This window comes from Saccopteryx leptura, chromosome 1 (assembly GCF_036850995.1).
Source record: "Saccopteryx leptura isolate mSacLep1 chromosome 1, mSacLep1_pri_phased_curated, whole genome shotgun sequence".
NCBI lineage: Eukaryota > Metazoa > Chordata > Mammalia > Chiroptera > Emballonuridae > Saccopteryx > Saccopteryx leptura.
In genome coordinates, this window is record NC_089503.1 from 179,348,122 (window position 1) to 179,370,676 (window position 22,555).

The following is a 22,555-nucleotide window of genomic DNA, read 5'->3' on the forward strand; positions in this document are numbered from 1 at the left end:
ACAAGTTTGATGAGAAGACAGTGGCTGTTGAGGGGGCTGGAACGAAAGGGGACCCCAGCTGCACTAACAATTCCCAGGAATCCTCTCCTGCTGTCTCCCTGGTATAATGGATACATATACTTTCTAGGACATCACATGTAAGGCAGAGATAATAGGGTCCCAGGAAAATGGGAGAGGGGCTTTTCCTTTTTAGCTGCCACTTGTGTCTTTTACAATTTCTCTCTTTAAAGCCCGATAAGGCACAGTCATTACCTGGGAATTAGTCCATAGGTCTCTATTGCAAATATAGCTGTTAGGTTACAGAAACTGCAAATTAGAAAAATAATATTAAAGATTAATTAAGTACAATATATTAAGGCTCTTTCTACATCTCTATGGTCATGATCAAATTACATATAATCTTAATCAAGGTATTTTTTTTGTCAACAAGGGAGAGAATAGAGACATTTACATAACAGCAGTAATGATTTTTCTATATGCCTGATTTAGGCTGCTTGATACAAAATTCCTAGAGCTGGTCACTGCAATCTCACTGTCCTCCTACCAGCTTTGTACCATTTTTTTGTTTGTTTTTTTGTGACAGAGACACAGAGAGGGACATATAAAGACAGGCAGGAAGGGAGAGAGATGAGAAGCATCAATTCTTCGTTGCAGCACCTTAGTTGTTCATTGATTGTTTTCTCATATGTGCCTTAACTGGGGGGCTACAGCAGACTGAGTGACCCCTTACTCAAGCCAGTGACCTTGGGCTCAAGCTGGTGATCCTTGCTCAAACCAGGTGAGCCTGCATTCAAGCTGGAGACCTCACAGTTTGAACCTGGGTCCTCCGCGTCTCAGTTCGACGCTCTATCCACTGCATCACCGCCTGGTCAAGCAGCTTTGTTGCCATTTTGATAGTAGTTCCCAAGACAACAGCAATAATGATAATAATAACCAATAATAAGTATTGACAATAATAAGTAACAATAATAAGCAGTTACCTTTTTTTCACCATTAACACTTACTGAAAATAATACTAATTGAGCATTTGCTCTGCACCGGCCAGTGTAGCAAATGCTTTACATGAATTATCTTGGTTGATCCTTATAGCAGCTATTCCTGTGAGATGAGGAAAGGGAGACTCAGAAAGGGTAAGCTACTTATAAATGTTTACACAGTTGTAAGTAGCCACGCTGGGATTTGAATTGAGGATTTTTGATCAAAGTGCATGTAATGTTCACCTGATGTAGGCTGACTCCTTCAGGAAGCTGAGAATGTTAGGAAGTTGATATAGAAAACTATGTTATTATTTCTTTTCTTTTTTTATTGGTTTATTGTAGCAAGAAAGTAAGGGGGAGAGGGAGAAAGACAGGAAGATCAATCTGTTCCAGCATGTGCCCTGACCAGGGATTGAATGAGTAACCTCTGTGCCTTGGGTGGATGCTTTAACCAACTGAACTATCTGGCCAGGGCTCTTACTATTTCTAAAGTTAGTGAGTATCTCTTATAATTTAGCATATTGTTTGGAGTGAGACAGGATATAGCTAGATAAGCATTAATGATATGATTTCACCTACCTTTGTGTGGAGGAAAGAGAGAAGGAACTTAATTTCATTGAGTGTTTGCCAAGTGCCCAGCAAAGTTAGGGATTTTCATCCAGGTACTTAGTTTACTTAGAGTACCATTAGATAGACTCATTTTACAAAGAAATAAGCTCAAAGAGACAAAGTAATTTGCTTAAGACTGCATAGCTACTAGTGGCAAAGTTAAGATTCAAAGCAAAGTAGGTTTTCTAGATGATGTCTTCAAGGTCTATCCATGTTGTTGAAATGGAGAGATTTTCTTTTTTATTATGGCTGAATAATATTCCATGTGTATATGTACCACATCTTATTTATCCCTCCATCCACTGATGGATGAAGGTTGCTTTCATGTCTTGGCTATTATAAATAATGCTGCAGCCTGACCAGGCAGTGGCGCAGTGGACTGGGATGCGGAGGACCCAGGTTCGAAACCCTGAGGTCTCCAGCTTGAGCACGGGCTCATCCGGTTTGAGTAAGGCTCACCAGCTTGAGCCCAAGGTTGCTGGCTTGAGCAAGGGGTCAGTCAGTCTGCTGAAGCCTCCTGGTCAAGGCATATATGAGAAAGTAATCAATGAACAACTGAGATGCCGCAACAAAGAATTGATGCTTCTCATCTCTCTCCCTTCTTGTCTGTCTGTCCCTATCTGTTCCTCTCTCTGTCTCTGTCACAAAATAATAAAATAAATACTGCAATAAATATATATTGCTCATAAATATTAGGGGATATTTCAAAATGAATATGAAATAATAAAAAAAGCATTTGATTTTTTAAAATTAAACAAGAACATCAGTAAAGCAAACGACAAGTCAAAGAAAGTTGATTATGCAAATGAGATGCAAACCAAACTTTTATTTCATTGATGAAAATGCACTATTATAAAAGGCTGAAAGTATTGGAGTATCTGTGTGTTCCTCGATCCCCTACTTTTTGTGAGCAGTGTAGAAGTGCAGGTATCTTTTCGGGACAGTGTTTTGTGGAACTCTTCTGTTAACAGTGACTTGAGACCCTATGACATTTTTTATTCTTTTTTTTTTTGAGTCAGGAAATTATTTTAATAGTTACACAACATTTTTTAAAAACAGAGTCAGTATAAAATAGCAGTTGATTTCTCTATAATTATCAGAATTATTTATATTTGAAGTCTTTGTTAAGTGGGGCTAAAATCAACAGAAGGTCTTGGGCTGTTAGCTCAGAAATCATCCTAGGAAGCTGCCTTATTGATGTCTGTCATGCTTAGCTCTTGTGAGATGACCCCTTTTTATTTTTATTTTTTTAAGTGTCTTTTTATCCATTCTTTGGAGGTTGGAAGTGAATTCAGCAGCATTTTTTAAACACTTTCCACCACCAGTAACTTATCACTTCTTCAACATTCAGTTCTGACTGCATCCATTTCAACTTTGTCTGTTCTTTTATAAATTGTTTTAATAATGTTAAATTGTCCAAATTCTTTCCTCTCTCATCTTAGAGGCAGTTTACTACTGATGAAGTCTGAGCTATACAATTTTTTTATGACTCTGTCTCTAGTGGTATGAGCCTCCATCAAACTGATAAAGTTGTTTACAGGTTTGGTTGGCATCGACGTTCACTGCAAAGGAAGATGTTGGAACCTCACTGTTTAATTTACATACTATTCTATCAGCAGTCATCCTCATCAACTTACTAATTCCTGGAACTGGAGAACTCACAGTTCACACTGCCACTGGGCACTGCCATATTGAATTGACATTTTTATTTCTCCTACTACAGATTTTCTCCCATCTTGACTTAGTGAGGCTGATATGTATGAGTGTAACTCATTTATTGTATTTTACAGAGTAAAATCAGAATTTTATTCTATCTCATCATTATTCCTTTAGACACATTTTCTGTGGAATTGTTCTTTCCTGTCCTTGAACAAAATATTGGGCAGAATATTTCCAGGTAATAAAAAAAACCTAGTCCAGAAGAAGATGGCAGCAGAGTAGGCAGATGCACAGACTCCCAGCTCACACCACAAAACTGGATTACAAATTAATTTAGGAACAATCAGCATGAAAAACCAACTCTGGACTACAAGAACAGCTCTCAAAAACCAAGGACCAGCCCTGGCTGGTTGGCTCAGTGGTAGACCGTTGGCCTGGCGTGCAGAAGTCCCGGGTTCGATTCCCAGCCAGGGCACACAGGAGAAGCGCCCATCTGCTTCTCCACCCCTCCCCCTCTCCTTCCTCTCTGTCTCTCTCTTCCCCTCCCGCAGCAAGGCTCCATTGGAGCAAAGATGGCCCAGGCGCTGGGGATGGCTCCTTGGTCTCTGCCCCAGGCGCTAGAGTGGCTCTGGTCGCAACAGAGCGACACCCCAGAGGGGCAGAGCACCCCCCCCTGGTGGGCAGAGCATCGCCCCCTGGTGGGCATGCCAGGTGGATCCCGGTCGGGCGCATGCGGGAGTCTGTCTGACTGTCTCTCCCCATTTCCAGCTTCAGAAAAATACAAAACACACACACACACACACACACACACACACACACACACACACAAGAAAACCAAGGACCAAAGAAGAAGCCACAACAAACCTGGTAGGGAGCACCCGAATCTCCCCTGCTTACAGGAATGGGGCGGGGTGAGGCTGAGAGCCCAGAAGAACTCTCACTCCAAGGAAAAGAGCAGAAAATACTGCTCACAGCCACTTGCCTGGAAACCAGGAAATGAAGTGTGTTGAAAGGGCCGGCTTGTCTTCCAAAAAGAAAGGGGAGAGAGAGACAGACAGTGAGGGGCAGAGGAATGCAGGGGATGACCTGAGAAGCTGATTCATCCAGTGCTGGAGGCAGCCATAGCTGGGGAAGGGGCTGATCCTTCCACAAAACAAAAGACTAAAGTGCTTCTGGGCCACAGATCTCCAGATATCTCTCCAGCTCCAATCAGCGCAACAAGACACAGCTGAAAACAAGAAGTATTGAGGAGGGACAGTAATTCAGGTCTCCATGCAGATCTGAGATACACCTCCCCCTAATGAAACTGAGAAAACACCCTGTCCCCAGAGAGAGTACTGGCAGAAGAGGCCTTCAGAGTCTCAGGTTACACCCACTACATTCCTAGATATAGTTTCAAATAAGCCCCCTGCTGAGATCAGTAAACAAGACTATCACCTGTTAAGTAAACAAACAAATCAAGACTTCAAAGTGGCCCAAATCTGAAAGTGGATTACAAATAATAGCTGATGCCAACCCAAGAAGACCTAGAAATAACACAATTGAAAACTGGAGGCAGACAACACCAAGCCTAGACTCAACCGGCTCTACAAACAAAACACTCAAACACACAGACACAATGAGAAGACAGAGAGGTGCAATCCAAATGAAACTACAAGAGAAACCTCCAGGAAATGAACTGAGTGATATGGAAATAATCAAACTTCCAGATGCGGAGTTCAAAATAATGATTGTAAGGATGCGTAGGGATCTTAGAACAACAATGGATGGTCATTATGAACACCTAAATAAAGAAATAGCAAGTATAAAAAAGGATATTGAAATATTAAAAAAGAATCAGTTGGAGATGACAAATACAATATCAGAAATGAAGAACACAATGGAAGGAATTAAAAACAGGATGGATGGAGCTGAGGATTGAATCAGCGAGTTGGAGGACAAGTAGAATGAAAGCATGAAAGCAGAGAAGAAAAAAGAAAAGAGACTAAAAAAGTCTGAGGAAACTCTTAGAGAGCTCTGTGACAACATGAAGAGAAATAACATCCGCATCATAGGGGTTCCTGAAGAAGAAGAGAAAGAACAAGGAATAGAGACTTTGTTCAATCATATCATAGCTGAAAACTTCCCTAAATTACTGCAGGAGAAACTCTCACAAGTTCAAGAAGCACAGAGAACTCCATTAAAGAGAAACCCAAAGAAACCTACACCAAGACACATCATAATTAAAATACCAAAGCTAAGTGATAAAGAGAAAATATTAAAAGCTGCTAGAGAAAAAAAGGCTATCACCTACAAAAGAGCCCCCATAAGGATGACATCAGACTTCTCAACAGAAACACTTGAGGCCAGAAGGGAATGGCAAGAATATTCAAAGTAATGCAGAACAAGAACCTACAACCAAGATTACTTTATCCAGCAAGGCTATTGTTTAAAATCGAAGGAGAAATAAAAACCTCAAGGAATCATTACAACCAAACTAATGCTGCAGGAAATGTTAAGGGGCCTGTAGTAAACAGACCAAAGTGGGAAAAGAATTTAGCAAAAGAGGAATACAGCTTTAAAGAATAAAATGGCATTAAACAACTACATATCAATAATAGCCTTAAATGTAAATGGATTAAATGATCCAATCAAAAGACATAGGGTAGCCTGACCTGTGGAGGCACAGTGGGATAAAGCGTCGACCTAGAACACTGAGTTGCCAGTTCGAAACCTTGGGCTTGCCTGGTCAAGGCACATATGGGAGTTGATGCTTCCTGCTCCTCCCCCTTCTCCTATCTCTCTCTCTTTCTCTCTCCTCTCTCTCTAAAAATCAGCAAATAAAAGAAAAGAAAAGAAAAAAAAGACATAGGGTAGCTGCATGGATAAGAAAACAGGACCCATACATATGCTGTCTACAAGAGACACACCTTAAAACAAAGATGAACATAGACTGAAGGTAAAAGGATGGAAAAAAACATTTCATGCAAATGGAAATGAAAAAAAAGCTGAAGTTGCAATACTTACATCAGACAAAATAAACTTTAAAACAAAGGATATAGTAAGAGATAAAGAAGGTCACTACATAATGATAAAGGGAGCAATCCAACAGGAAGATATAACCATTATAAATATCTACGCATCGAATATAGGAGCACCTAAGTATATAAAGCAGACTTTGATGGATATAAAGGGTGAGATCAACAGCAACACTATAATAGTAGGAGATTTCAATACCCCACTAACATCACTAGATAGATCCTCAAGAAAGAAAATTAACAAAGAAACAGCAGACTTAAAGGACATACTAGATCAACTCGATTTAATAGATATCTTCAGAACCTTTCACCCTAAAGCAGCAGAATATACATTCTTTTCAAGTGCTCATAGTACATTCTCTAGGATAGACCACATGTTAGGGCACAAAAGTGGTCTCAACAAATTTAAGAAGATTGAAATCATATCAAGCACTTTCTCTGAGCACAATGGCATGAAACTACAAATCAATCACAACAGAAAAACTCAAAAATTCTCAAACACATGGAAACTAAATAGCAGGTTGTTAAATAACGAATGGATTAAGAATGAGATCAAAGAAGAAATAAAAAATTCCTAGAAACGAATGATAATGAGCATACAACAACTCAAAATTTATGGGACACAGCAAAAGCAGTACTGAGAGGGAAGTTCATAGCACTACAGGCACACTTTAAGAAGCTAGAAAAAGCTCAAATAAACAACTTAACCCTGCATCTAAAAGAACAAGAAAAAGAACAGCAAGTAAAGCCCAAATGTTGTAGAGGAAGGAAATAATAAAGATCAGAGCAGAAATAAATGACATAGAGGCTAAAAAAACAATACAGAGGATCAATGAAACTAGGAGCTGGTTCTTTTAAAAGGTAAACAAGATCGATGAACCCTTAACTAGACTCACCAAGAAAAAAAGAGAAGGACTCAAATAAATAAAATTAGAAATGAGAGTGGAGAAATAACAACTGACACAACAGAAATACAAAATATTGTAAGAAAATACTATGAAGAACTGTATGCCAAAAAACTAGACAACCTAGATGAAATGGACAAATTCCTTGAAACATATAATCTTCCAAAAATCAAGCTGGAAAAATCAGAAAACCTAGAGAGACCAATTACACCAAATGAGATAGAAACAGTTATCAAAAAACTCCCAACAAAGAGCCCTGGCCGGTTGGCTCAGCGGTAAAGCGTTGGCCTGGCGTGCGGGGGACCCGGATTCGATTCCCGGCCAGGGCACATGGGAGAAGCGCCCATTTGCTTCTCCACCCCCCCCTCCTTCCTCTCTGTCTCTCTCTTCCCCTCCCGCAGCCAAGGCTCCATTGGAGTGGAGATGGCCCGGGCGCTGGGGATGGCTCCTTGGCCTCTGCCCCAGGTGCTAAAGTGGCTCTGGTCGCGGCAGAGTGACGCCCCGGAGGGGCAGAGCATCACCCCCTGGTGGGCAGAGCATCGCCCCTGGTGGGCGTGCTGGGTGGATCCCCGTCGGGCGCATGCGGGAGTCTGTCTGACTGTCTCTCCCCATTTCCAACTTCAGAAAAATACAAAAAAAAAAAAATTAAAAAACAAACAAACAAACAAAAACTCCCAACAAAGAAAAGTCCTGGGCCTCATGGCTTCACAAGTGAATTCTACCAAATATTCAAAGAAGAACTAACTCTTATCCTTCTCAAGCTATTTCAAAAATTTCAAGAGGAAGGAAGACTTCCAAGCTCCTTTTATGAGGAGAGCAATATTCTGATTCCAAAACCAGGCAAAGACAACGCAAAGAAAGAAAATTATAGGTCAATATCCCTGATGAATATAGATGCTAAAATCCTTAACAAAATATTAGCAAACAGGATCCAACAATATATGGAAAAAAAATCATACACCATGATCAAGTGGGATTTATTCTGGGGTGGTAAGGCTGGTACAATATTCACAAATCAATCAATATCATTCATCACATAAACAAAAGGAAGGAGAAAAACCACATGATAACTTCAATAGATGCAGAAAAAGCATTTGATAAAATCCATCACCCATTCATGAGCAAAACTCTCAGCAAAGTGGGAATACAGGGGACATACCTCAACATGATAAAAGCCATCTATGAGAAACCCACAGCCAACATCATACTCAATGGGCAAAAATTAAAAGCAATCCCCTTAAGATCAGGAACAAGGCAGGGGTGCCCCCTTTCACCACTCTTATTCAACATAGTTCTGGCAGTCCTAGCCACAGCAATCAGACATGAAGAAGAAATAAAATGCATTCAAGTTGGAAAAGAAGAAGTAAAACTATCATTATTGGCAGATGATATGATATTGTATATAGAAAACCCTAAAGTCTCAGTCAAAAAACTACTGGACCTGATAAATGAATTCAGGAAAGTGGCAGGATATAAAATTAATACTCAGAAATCAGAGGCATTTTTGTACACCAACAATGAACAGTCAGAAAGAGAAATTAAGGAAACAATCTCCTTCAGTATTGTAACCAAAAAAATAAAGTACCTAGGAGTAAATTTAACAAAGGAGACTAAAGACTTGTACTCGGAAAATTATAAAACATTGATAAAAGAAATCAAGGAAGATACAAACAAGTGGAAGCATATACCGTGCTCATGATTAGGAAGAATAAACATCATTAAAATGTCTATATTACCCAAAGCAATTTATAAATTCAATGCAGTACCAATTAAAATACCAATACTTTAAAGATATAGATCACATATTTCAAAAATTTATATGGAACCAAAAAAGAACATGAATAGCCTCAGCACTCTTAAAAAAGAAGAATAAAGTGGGAGATATCACACTTCCTGATATCAAGTTATACTACAAGGCCATTGTACTCAAAACAGCCTGGTACTGGCATAAGAACAGGCATATAGATCAATGGAACAGAACAGAGAACCCAGAAATAAACCCACAGCTCTATGGACAATTGATATTTGACAAAGTAGGTAAGGGCATACAATGGAGTAAAGACAGCCTCTTTAATAAGTGGTGTTGGGTAAATTGGACAGCTACCTTCAAAAAAATAAAACTAAACCACCAACTTACACCATTCACAAAAATAAACTTAAAATGCATAAAAGACTTAAATGTAAGCCATTAAACCATAAGCATCTTAGAAGAAAACATAGGCAGTAAGCTCTCCGACATCTCTCGCAGCAATGTATTTGCTGATTTATCTCCACGGGCAAGTGAAATAAAAGACAGGATAAACAAATGGGACTATATCAAACTAAAAAGCTTTTGCACAGCTAAAGACAATAAGAACAGAATAAAAAGACAAACTACACAATAGGAGAACATATTTGAAAATACGTCTGATAAGGGGTTAATAACCAAAATTTATAAAGAACTAGTCAATCTCGACACCATGAAGACAAACAATCCAATCAATAAATGGGCAAAAGAAATGAATAAACACTTCTCCAAAGAGGACATACAGATGGCCAATAGGCATATGAAAAAATGCTCAACATCACTAATCATTAGAGAAATGCAAATTAAAACCACAATGAGATATCACCTCACACCAGTCAGAATGGCGCTCATCAACAAAACAACACAGAATAAGTGCTGGCGAGGATGTGGAGAAAAGGGAACCCTCCTGCACTGCTGGTGGGAATGCAGACTGGTACAGCCACTATGGAAAACAGTATGGAGATTCCTCATAGAATTAAAAATCGAAATGCCAGCTATTCCACTTTTAGGAATATACCCTAGGAACACCATAGAACTATTCCAAAAGGAGAAATGCATCCCCATGTTTATGGCAGCATTGTTCACAATAGTGAAGATCTGGAAACAGTCCAAGTGTCCGTCAGTGGATGAGTAGATTAAAAACCTATATATACACACACACACACACACACTATGGAATACTACTCAGCCATAAGAAATCATGATATTGGATCATTTACAATAACATGTATGGACCTCGATAACATTATATGGACTGAAATAAATCAGAAAAAACTAAGAACTATATGAATCCATACATAGATGGGATATAAAAATGAGACTCAGAGAAACATGGACAAGAATGTGATGGTAATGGGGGATGGAGGGGGCGAGGAAGGAGAGAGAGGGGGTGGGGACAGGGGAGGGGCAGAAAAATAACCAGATAGAAGGTGATGGAAGACAATTTAACTTTGCGTGAGGGGTATGCAACTTAATCAAATGTCAAAATAATCTGGAGATGTTTTCTCTGAACATATGTACCCTGATTTATCAATGTCACCACATTAAAATTAATTTAAAAAATAAATTAATTAAATAAAAACAAAATAAACCTAGTCCAGTCTTCTTATAAAGCTTTAGTTCCTCAAATGTTAAGACACTTTCCTTCTCCACACTTGGGCCTGAATTATGCTTAAGAGGTAGCATTGAGGAGAAAGTTGGGTATGGTTATTTGTTATCTTTTCTTCCTCTTCCACTTGCTAGCTGCTATTGCAGAACTTTGCAGTGTTGGGCACATGTAGGAGGAGAAGGTCAAAATTTTATGTGGCCAAGACTTCATGTATTGGATACCCAAGCATTAGCTTTTTCTATTGAAGGGAGAGAGCTAGTATTCCAGTATCCAACATGCAGAATGGGTTCCTCATATGCTCCTGTCTTGTAACCGGTACATTTCACCTGACGTTCCAGGATGTAGGTGACGCTTTCTCTCTCTGGCCATTTGCCAATGGAAGCCATTTTCTCTCTTTGGAGTTACTATACCCCTGAGGTGAGCAGGGATGGTCGCTTTCATGATGACCCAAGTTCAGTTTTCTTTCATGGGGCCCATATATAAACCCAAAGTTCACACATTGCCCCAACCACTGGAGAAAGCCTGTTTCCGTCTACCAGATCACTCTTTGGCCTTCCTCGTGCCAGTGTACCTGTAGGCAGCTTCTTACCTTCCAACTTTTTAGATGACCATTAGGAATAGTCTTTGTTTCCCCATCCCCAAACCAAGAGTCTCGTATTAGTTTTCCTGAGTGGTTTTCTGAAACACTTTTGTTCTCTCTTTGTATAGATCAGTAAACTTATGTGTGCCCATGGAATCACTGCAGAAGAGACCCCCATTTGTATTTTTAACTTTATTTTTAGCTGCCCGTAGGACATCTTCACTCAGATATTACAATGTCTCCTCAAATGCAAAGTCAGGACTTTTACCACAGTATTTCCCCCAGAGAAAAACCACCCCATTAGCTATTTTGGTCAAAGAAAAAATATGGTTTTTAATCACTTAGTCTAGAAAACTGGAAACCATATGAATTCCTCCTTTTGCCACATTAGATCATATACTCTGTCATTTTGTTGCATATTTTTTAGACTTTTTTCTTTCTTTCCATTCTTACTGCCACGAGGCCTTCCTCTGACCTCTTGGCTCATTAACTTTAGCCTTCTCACTTATCTGTGTCTAGTTACTTTCCCTTTATACATTCTTTTTGCTCTTATCTGGCTAATTTTTTAGGAACTATACTTTCAAAGCAACACTCCCTTGTAAGGATGCCAAGGAGGGTCTCTAGGACATGGTTGGAAACTGACTTCCACATTATGCCTTCAGTTATTCTGCCTGTTTTGTTTTCTGCCTTCCTCACACGGGGCATTTCCCACCTTCCTTCACGACTCCACAAGCCATACACATTTCATGATTAGTGTGATTTCTTTCATCTGAAGTGTGTATTCTAGTCTTCTGGCAATGTAAATTCTGCTGAGGCTCCTTATTCTCCAAGAAGTTTCTTCCGATGCTCAAAATAGCGTTGCTTTTTCCCATCTTTGAATTATTATTCTGCTTATCAATAATGCAAATGATTGTAGTTGAAAAAATACCTCAGTATTTGCTCTGATTTGACCTCTCTTGGTTTGTATGTGTACCCCCACTCCTCCTTTCCCAACCTGTTTAACTATAAACACCTTGGAGGCTGAGATTGTGCTTATGTTATATTTGCATCTGTCACAGCCAAGGAACATAGAAATTGTAAATTGTTTAATTTAATTAATGTTTAACATGCATTCTTATCTCCCACCCCCTTGGGATGTTTAATGTGATTGCTACAAAAATGAAAAAGTAAATATGTAAATACCAAAAATTGAATATCTGGGTGACATCAGATTAAATTAGCATTGACAACAGCATGATGATTAATAAGAGGAGAAGCGGGTAGAGGACAGTAGAAGAGGGTAAAGGAGGGATAAATGGTGATAGGAGGAGCCCTGGCCGGTTGGCTCAGCGGTAGAGTGTCGGCCTAGCGTGCGGAGGACCCGGGTTTGACTCCCGGCCAGGGCACACAGGAGAAGCGCCCATTTGCTTCTCCACCCCTCCGCTGCGCTTTCCTCTCTGTCTCTCTCTTCCCCTCCCGCAGTCGAGGCTCCATTGGAGCAAAGATGGCCCGGGCGCTGGGGATGGCTCTGTGGCCGCTGCCTCAGGCGCTAGAGTGGCTCTGGTCGCAACATGGCGACGCCCAGGATGGGCAGAGCATCACCCCCTGGTGGGCAGAGCGTCGCCCCATGGTGGGCATGCCGGGTGGATCCCGGTCGGGCGCATGCGGGAGTCTGTCTGACTGTCTCTTCCTGTTTCCAGCTTCAGAAAAATGAAAAAAAAAAAAAAAATGGTGATAGGAGGAGACTTGACTTTGGGTGGTGAACACACAATACAATATACAGATGATGTGTGATAGAATTGTACACCTGAAACCTACATAATTTCATTAACTAATGTCACCCCAAAAAATACAATTAAAAATTAAATTGAAAAAAATTTTTGAGAAACTAATGCTAAAACTGTTATAATAAGATATTCATATTCACCTATAGTTTGGATCCAGAATCTTCACTCGAAACACATACATTCCAGTATGGTCCATGGGCCAAACTAGATGGTTATAGTTAGACTTGTTGATAATCTCATATGGTTGATTCAAGTCTCCTGGTTTCCCAATAGCATATGAAAAACAGTTCTTATAGTTCTGAACAGAAAACAAAGACAGAAACCCGCTTGATGAAGCCATCTAGTCTCTGAGAAAACAAAGCTTATGAATTATACTTCATTTTCAGCCATGGACTTCTCAGAATAATATGTCAGCCATATTCGGAAACTTGAATGTGGTCTTGAGTTTATGTGTGTAGCCAACCATTTTCATTCAGTACCCACACCCTCCCTGTCCTTCTCAAGCTCTGACATTAACGTGGAGGAACCTGTGAAAAAGTCACTTTTCCTTTTGCGTCCTTTAGTTTTTCTCCTGAGAATTAGCAGTCTTTGGAGATACCTCCTGGATCTTTTACGCAGGTCACTCATCCCTGTAGAATCAGGACTCTGTGGCAATCAGTGAGGCCCAGAATGGACTGCTGTTTCCTACTGGGTGTGTTTCACAGGAAGAGCACCCCTGATGGCCACATTTAGTTAGTATACAGTTCAGTTACTGCACAGTTAGTATACCCTTCAGTCAGGATAGCTTTACTCACCAGGGCTTAACTAGTCTTTGCAGGTTCCTTCCTTCATTATAGTCAGACTCTAGACTGAATTCACGCTTTTATGGAGAACTTTGTGTTTTCATACAGTAGAATCAAATAGTGAGGGCCTGGTCTGGGCACTCCAAACCTTTCTAGAATGTCAACCACTGTTTCAGTGGTTCTTAAATGTGGTCCCCAGATCAGTAGTATCAGCATCGCCTGGGAACTTGTTGGAAATGCAAATTGTGGGCTTCTCCCCAGATCTGTTGAATCACACTTGGGAAGTAGAGGCCCAGAGATCTACCCCCCTACCTCAATCAGTCCCTAGGTGATTCTGATGTACACTAAGATTTGAGAACCCCTGCACTGTATTGTATTGATTGAGGCAAGGTCCATGACTGCTTATTAACAGGTGACCCATTGCCTCAAGGAATATGTTATTTTGGCAGAATCAGAACATTTGGGTGCCCTTTGTGGGATTTTGGCAGAGTATCACCCTTAACTCCAGATCCTTCAACAAAAAGTCAAGAGAGTAAGTTTTATTTTTAACTGATTCTCTTACTAGTTTAATTCTTTATGATTTCTTAATAGTGGAATTAATACTCTGTTTAATTGGTAGATGACCTATACTCAATTAGTTAGTTCCACAAATATTTATTGAGCACTCATATTGGGGTAGATTGATGCTGGGGGTACAGACGTGAACATGGTTGGGGAGCCAGGTAACCAATTGGGTAAATAAGCAGACCATATATATATATATGTCAGGAAGTTATAAATGCTAATAGCATTAAAGATAATATGAAAGGGAGATACAGACTGTCCCGGGGTAAGGGTTTACTTTTTCAAAAGAGGGGCCAGGGAATTCTCATTGACTGGTTGATTTTTAAGTGAAGATCTGAAAGGGGGAAGCTAGCTAGTCATTGTGATGGGGCGTAGCATATAATAAAGGCTTTGTCATAACTAAGTGAGATGGGAGCTATTGCATGGTTTTGAGCAGAAGAGTGACATGTTCCCATCTAGCTGCTGCATTGTGAATAGCTTCAAGGTGGGCAAGATGAAGTGAGGAGACCAGTAGGGTAGTGGGATCAATAGACTGAAGGTTATACTGGGGTAGAAGGCTTGTTCAAAGGGTTTTTAGAGTAGAGCCTCTAGTTACGTTGCTGGAAAGATGGGGAGTGCTGGATGGAAAGTAGAATGTTGGGAATGACATCAGATGACAGAGTACGTTGTTTGTATTATATATATCTCTGCCTTGACATGCATAGATTCTGATGCAGAAGCAAAGTATGTAAATTTTTATTGTAGGGTAAACATTTTACAGGATGAGTTACCTTATGTGTCACTCTTTATCCATGAGATACAATTTGATTCTCAAAATAACATACATTAATTTCAATTTAAGAAACTTCAACTGCAAAATATTGAAAACAGTATAGGATTGATAATTATAATTGCCGTTAAGAAAGGATCTTAGGTGTACAAAAATGGAAACTTCAGATATTCTTCAGAAAGACACACTGTCAGTGCTTTAACATGTTTGTCAGATATTTAGTATTCTATAAACACAGATTTTTAGCAGATAAAATTATGCAAAATATTTAGTAATAGGAGCAACAGAAGATCAAACAGAAATTAAGATGAACCATCTTTGAAGTCACAATATAATCCAACAGAAAAATCAGATTTTATTTACAAAAACAAATTTAAATCCAAAGTGTTTTCATCAAGCATTATTAAAACTAAAATGCCAAATTACTTATTATCAATGGACAGTTTGCAAGGTACTGTTTTTCTTACCTCAGGTCCCCAAACTTTTCCTAGTGGCAGGTGCTTGTTAAGTGCAGACATTGACTTCCATGTCTGGGCTTCGTTTAAACAACCACTCTGTCAATATATATATTATATCAATTTATTCATAAGTACTTAATATATTTTAATGCCAATGAAACTTATGTATTAAAATTTTTAAAATTATTTAAATGTTTGCTGATACAGAGAAACAATGGAATTTTGGATATTGACCTTGTACAGAGAGAGCATCTTAAATTCTTTTATTAATTTGAACTGTTTTGCATAAACAGTTACTTTATCTGTGACTATGACAGTTTTATTTCTTCCTTTCCTTTCCTTATACTTTTAATTTATTTTTATTGTTTGCCTCATTACAAAGATCAGGGACAAGGTGGTACATTAGTGGTAACTGACTCTCTTATTTCATTGCTGATTTCAGGGTTTCAAATTTTCACCCTAAGGATGATGTTTTCTATATATTTTTTTTTTGGTATTGATATTTTATTAGGTTAAGGAAGTTACCATCTATTTATAATTTTCTAAGATTTATTTTGATAGTTATATATGGGTGATAATTTTTAAATCAAATGACATTTCATCAACTATTATAATAATCTTATACTTTTTTGTCTTTATTCTGTTAATATAGTGGATTACTTTCATTTTCAAATGCTATGGCAATTCCTCTGTGAAATCAACAGAACTTGGTCTAGATGTAGTCTTTTTTAGTATCTTGATGAGTTTTATCTGCTACTATTTTGTTTCGGTGGTTCATATCAGTGATCATGAGAGAGATTGTCTCATAATTCTGTTTTGTTTTAGGATCCTCCTGGGTTCACAAAGTGAGTTGGAATATGCTCACCTTAACCTAATAATCTGGAGGGGCAGAGGTGGATTTAACGGCAGGCACACTGCGTGCATGCTCTGGGCCCTGACTTCTGAAGGCCCCGCAAAACCCCAACTTTACACTTTTTTCTAATGACACCAAGTTTGGTTTTATATGTGCAATTTTAACATTAATAGTACATAGTATGTTTTATTTATTTAAAAATATGGTTAACATGTATTTTTATTTTCTCTGTCTCTCTTTTTTTTTTAAGGTGCTCAATATTTTCTTCTGTGCCAGGGGCCTCAACCGACCTTAATCTGCCTCTCTGGAGGGGTTTTTGTAAGGCTGAAGTGAAATGTTTATAGCCTTCATCCACAAAGCCATCTGGGATTAGAGATTTCTATTTTTTTCTTGGAATGCAAGAAATTTTGTTAAATTGTGTTTTTTCAAGGCATTTGTTCATTTTATTCATTTGTCCATTGTCAAATTGTTTGAGATCAACTTATTTATAATAACCTGTATTATCTGGATTGTATTGGGTTGGGGAATAAGTTCGTAGCGTTTTTACCGAAGACTTTTATTTAAACAAAAAACAATAATTATATCAATAAGTTAATCAATTATATATTCGCCATTGCTGTTTACAACCTCTTCCCACCTCTCGACAAATTTGTTGATGCCGTTCCGCCAAAAATCGCCTGGTCTGGTGTCAAAGAAGTTGTTGAGCCAGTTTTTAAGGCTACCTCTTTGTTATCGAAGGTAACGCCCTTCATATGGTTTGACAGGGAGTGGAAAAGATGGTAATCGGTCGGTGCAAGGTCCGGAGAATACGGCGGATGCTGAAGGACCTCCCATTCGAGCTCTTGGAATGCGGCTTTGACAACTTGTGCAACATGGGGCCTGGCGTTGTCGTGAAGGAGTATGGTTTGACCATGTCGATCAGGTCTTTTCAGTCGAATAGCCTCATTCACGCGGTGTAGCTGGGCAATGTAGAGCTCCTTGTTGACCGTGGAATTCTTTTCAAGCATTTCCCAGTTCTTCATCGAATTCAGAAGGCCTTCCGCTGCGGCACGTGTCATCGACATCGAAGTCGCCATTTTTGAACTTTGCAAACCATTTCCGTGCTGTAGACTCGCTTATGACACCTTCTCCATACACATCGCAAATGTCCCGGGCTGCTTCGGCAGCTTTTTGACCTCGATGAAAAGCAAAGAAGAGCAGGTGTCGAAAATGTTGATTTTTTGCCTCCTGGGTATTCCATTTCTAAGCCTCAAAACTAATAAAAAATTAAATAACTCAAAAATACAATTAACATAGTTTTGTAGAGCAGAAAGAGTTTTATCGAATGAATACTTACCCTTTGCCAAACAGCAAACAAATCGTTGTAAAATAAAATATAAAAATGCTACGAACTTATTCCCCAACCCAATAAAATGGTGATATGATATTTCAATTCTATTTTTTTTTCACTTGTGAACTGGAATAATTTTATAAAGAGATGCTTCCTCTCATCTACTTTTTGGTTATCCACAGATATTGTTTATTTGAGAAAGGTAGGATAAATTTTTTTTTCTCTTTATTTGCCAGTTTTCAAAATAAGGAATTGGTTTCTTATCATTCTCCAAAAGTAAACTTAAAAAAACTCATTATGAACTCATAGATTTAACATAATGAGTTTAACCCATTGCAGTAACTATCCTAATATAGCCTGACTTGCCCCATGTTAGGCCTATAGAAATCTCTTCTAATCTTTTTTCTCAAGGGAGGGATGTTTGTTAAATTACTACTGTCAGTTTTGTTCCTTTGCTTTGGTTTTCTTTTTCAGGAATTCCATTTATCCATCTATTGGATCTTTTTTTTGGCCTACTTTTTTTTTTTTTTTGTATTTTTCTGAAGCTGGAAACGGGGAGAGACAGTCAGACAGACTCCCGCATGCGCCCCACCGGGAACCACCCGGCACACCCACCAGGGGTGATGCTCTGCCCACCAGGGGGCGATGCTCTGCCCCTCCGGGGCGTCGCTCTGCTGCGACCAGAGCCACTCTAGTGCCTGGGGCAGAGGCCAAGGAGCCATCCCCAGCGCCCGGGCCATCTCCACTCCAATGGAGCCTTGGCTGCGGGAGGGGAAGAGAGAGACAGAGAGGAAGGGGGGGGGGTGGAGAAGCAAATGGGCGCTTCTCCTATGTGCCCTGGCCGGGAATCGAACCCGGGTCCCCCACACGCCAGGCTGATGCTCTACCGCTGAGCAAACCGGCCAGGGCCTTTTTTGACCTACTTTTAACATTTGTTACTTTCTCTGAAATCATTTTTATTCTCTTTTACTTCAAAAAATTTCTTTTTTTAAATTTCACATATCTTGTAAAGTGTTCTTTGTTGTTCATTTTTATTTTTATTTATTTATTTAATTTTTTTACAGAGACAGAGAGAGGAATAGACAGACAGACAGAAACGGAGAGAGAAGCATCAATCATCAGTTTTCCGTTGCAGCACCTTAGTTGTTCATTGATTGCTTTCTCATATGTGCCTTGACCGTGGGGCTGCAACAGATTGAGTAACCCCTTGCTCAAGCCAGCGACCTTGGGTTCAAGCTGGTGAGCTCAGGGTCTCGAACCTGGGTCCTCTGCATCCACTGCACCACCACCTGGTCAGGCTGTTTTTATTTTTTAAAGGCTATTTTGATTACATAAAGAATTGTAGGTTTAGAAATTATTTTCTTTCAGTAATTTAAAAATATTTTTGTTCAAAGTTTTCTGGTTTTTACTATTTATATTAGAAAATCAGCTTTATATATTATAATTACTCTTTTAAAGAAATTATCCTTTTTTATTCCTCTGGCTACTTTAAAGTTTTTCTCTTTTGTTACTGATTTTAGAAATTTTATAGTGGTGTTTCTGGATGCAGATGACTTTTTCTGTGCCTTGATATCTTTTACCAGTTTTGGAAAATACTGCTTCTGGCCAAGACTCTCTTTTTTCTCTTTCTTAGGACTTCAGTTCTTATATCTTAGCACCAAATCTCTATTATGTTTTTTTCTGTGTTTTAAATGAATTTATCTCTCTATGCATAATTCTGTATATTTCTTTCCAACCTTCTCTTCCAGTTGATTAATTCTCTTTTCAGCCATTACTCCCCATAGTTGAGTTCCTAATTCCAGTTATTGCAATTAAAATTGTTTTCTAGACGTGATCAGCAGCTCAGATATAGGCATGGATAAGGTAGGAAGATTGATGTTTCAAGTTGCCCATAATAAGGAACACGAACAACACTGGGGAAAGTGACGTAGACATTGCAAAACAGTGGATGAAGAACTGAACTACGGCGCTCATGTTAGATATATAAAGAAGAGAAGAAAAATGGGAGGGGTGGAGAGGGAGAAAGCAGAGATTCCAGTATAATAGATACCTGCATTGTGTAAGAGAAAGTCCAAGGCAGGAGCAATGGGAGTAACAATGGGAGAACTAAAGAATCGAGGGTTGAGACCAGAGACTAAAGTGCTTGAATGGAAATGTCATTTTAATAGGGGAGTGTATTAGTTGAGATTGTCTCTGCTGCGCTGCAATAATAGAAGTGTGTGGAGGGAGGGATTTCTCTGGAAACATAATTAAAGGACACTTAGTTCTTGCAGTACTCTGGACGGGTAGCAGCTGGGACTCGGGTATCTCAGCTGCCACCTGGGTGGGTGCCCTTCTTGGAGATTCAAGTCTCTGACAGATGAGAAAGTTACTTTGGAAGGAGAAAGGGATAAGATCTCTGGGGAGGCCCTGGCCGGTTGGCTCAGTGGTAGAGCGTCGGCCTGGCATGCAGAAGTCCTGGGTTTGATTCCCGGCCAGGGCACATAGGAGAAGCGCCCATTTGCTTCTCCACCCCTCCCCCTCTCCTTCCTCTCTGTCTCTCTCTTCCCCTCCCGCAGCCGAGGCTCCATTGGAGCAAAGATGGCCCAGGCGCTGGGGATGGCTCCTTGGCCTCTGCCTCAGGCACTAGAGTGGCTCTGGTCGCAGCAGAGCGACGCCCCGGAGGGGCAGAGCATCGCCCCCTGGTGGGCAGAGCGTCGCCCCCTGGTGGGCATGCCAGGTGGATCCCGGTCGGGCGCATGCGGGAGTCTGTCTGTCTGTCTGAGTGTCTCTCCCCGTTTCCAGCTTCAGAAAAATACAAAAATACAAAAAAAAAAAAAAAAAAAAAAAAGATCTCTGGGGAATCTCAGGAATTAATGCTGAAGGGATTAATTAACTTCTAGAAGGGCTCCATCATGATGCCCCCTACTTGGTAGCATGCCCCACCTGGGTGGCTGGAGGGAAGTGTGAGTGGGAGAGGTGGTAACTCTGGGCTGTGACCAGCAAAGTGAAAGGGTCGAATAGGGAGGATTCACTGTGCGGGCCAAGCTCAACCAGACACAGAAGATGGCTGGAAACTGTGGGAGAGAGGCGACAGTGAAGCCATGGTCAATGGGTCAGATGATGCAGAGAAGTCAGGTGAACCCTAGAGTGTCCGTTTGCTTCAGCACAAATGTGATCAAGGTCTGAACACTAAGGGAAAACCCATAAACAGCCCAACATTAAATACAGTGTGGAGAGAGAATAAAATATTTATCTATAATGGCATCATGTGACTATAAACATTGTTTTACTTTTTCTGACCCATTTAAGTCTGTTTTATGTGACAATGACTCCTTTTTCATAAATTAATTGTATTAGTCATAGGATAGAGACGTAATATGTTTTTTTTTTTTCCTACTCACAGTGGACTGGTTTTATTTTCCTTAGATAATTTATGTATAGATTTAAAATAGAAAGCCACATCTAATTGCATGCTAAAGTCTGTTGAGATCTAGGATGTGTACCTTCTTCATAGTGCTGTTAAAGCTGTAGTCAGCCCGGCCATGTATCTCCCACACGATGAAATTTACCTCGACATCTTCAACAAAGCCATTTTCATTGTATCTGAGAGAAACAGCAAATGAGGAAAATAATTGCACCAGCCTACTGTAAATATTTTTTTTTTCTGACCCTTTTAAGTCTATATTATGTGACAATGACTTCTTTTCCATAAAGTAATTTCAGTAGTCATAGGCTATAGAGGTAATGTGTTCTCCTTTTCCCCCTACCCATGGCAGACTGGCTTTATTTTCCAGTGGAATAGAGGGATCAAGAGTTCCAGCTTTCAAGTCAGATGGGCTTAGGTTGAAATCTTGTCTTTATCACTTAACAGCTTTGTGAGCCTGAGGAAGTTACTTAAACTCTTGAAGACTCCATGTTCCTATTTATAAAATCCTCACAGTACCCACTGGATAGATTTCCTCCAGCCCCGAGAATAAACCTAATAGTAATGAAGCAGTTTTGACAGTTGGAGGCATAACTTCTCTTTTGCTTTGCTAGGAACCATCTATTGATTAGGTGAAGGTAGCCGAGGCCCTGCCATCATGGCTGGTGGCAGGCACATAGATGGAAGTGAGTGATGTATGGAGAAGTCATTGCAAGGGTCCCCTGGAGTCATTTAATGAACAGATACCCAGTGGGTTCCTCTATTGTACTGGAGAATTAAACCACAGAATGACGATGATGAGAGCGGAGCTGCGGCAGGTCTCCGTGGAGGAGGCAGCTGGAAGGTGAGGCTGGGTGTCAGAACATCAGCAGCCTCCGTGAGAACTGAGGTCAGGCTGAGAAGCAGGAGTCATCAGAAGCTCCTGGGTCAAAGGTCATGCACAGCCCATGCTTGGGGAACACGTGGTGACTCATGCCAGCTGCAGACACCAGCACACAGTCCAACATGGACAGGCTGCCCACTCCCCTGACACTGGCACCAGAGACAGAAGGCCCGTTAAGTTTAGAGTATTTACCCCAAACTTAGTGAGTTTTAAAAGAGGTGGGTTAGTTCAGATTATTAAGATTATCATTTTTTTCCTACTATCATAAAAAAATAGGGGCTTCAGACCAAAGCTAAAGTTCAGAGACTGATAAAGGCATACACGTTCACTAAGCAGAGGGGGTTTTAAAAATGGTTACATGTCTTCCTTCTCCATCAGTTATTGCCCATTTTTAAAAATAGAATTGTCTCCTACACCCCTTGCATGGAAATTTCACTTAGGATCTTGGTCTCAGGCAGGTTGCCTCAGTGTCTGATCTATATTCTGGGTCCCATCTCTGTGTCTATTCATAAAAAATAACGGATCCCTGATGGTGCCTCCTTATTCTCTGCTCAGATCTCTGCCTGACACTACAGTTATTCTCTCTGGCTTCCCAGGTCAGC

At 40.0% G+C, this 22,555-nt stretch overlaps 1 protein-coding gene and 1 pseudogene across 1 annotated transcript in view; both read right to left on the reverse strand.

The window, feature by feature from the left end:
• CATSPERE (catsper channel auxiliary subunit epsilon) overlaps positions 1 to 22,555 on the reverse strand; it is a 92,324-nt gene that overhangs the window by 775 nt on the left and 68,994 nt on the right. Inside the window, exons 18-21 of the mRNA XM_066360146.1 lie at positions 21,150 to 21,249; positions 15,491 to 15,577; positions 13,049 to 13,206; positions 253 to 306 (exon numbers count right to left, since the gene is read on the reverse strand). Coding sequence (XP_066216243.1) covers positions 253 to 306; positions 13,049 to 13,206; positions 15,491 to 15,577; positions 21,150 to 21,249 — 399 coding nt within the window. The remainder of the gene's footprint in view (positions 1 to 252; positions 307 to 13,048; positions 13,207 to 15,490; positions 15,578 to 21,149; positions 21,250 to 22,555) is intronic.
• On the reverse strand, positions 2,848 to 3,276 carry LOC136389739 (protein MIX23-like; annotated as a pseudogene).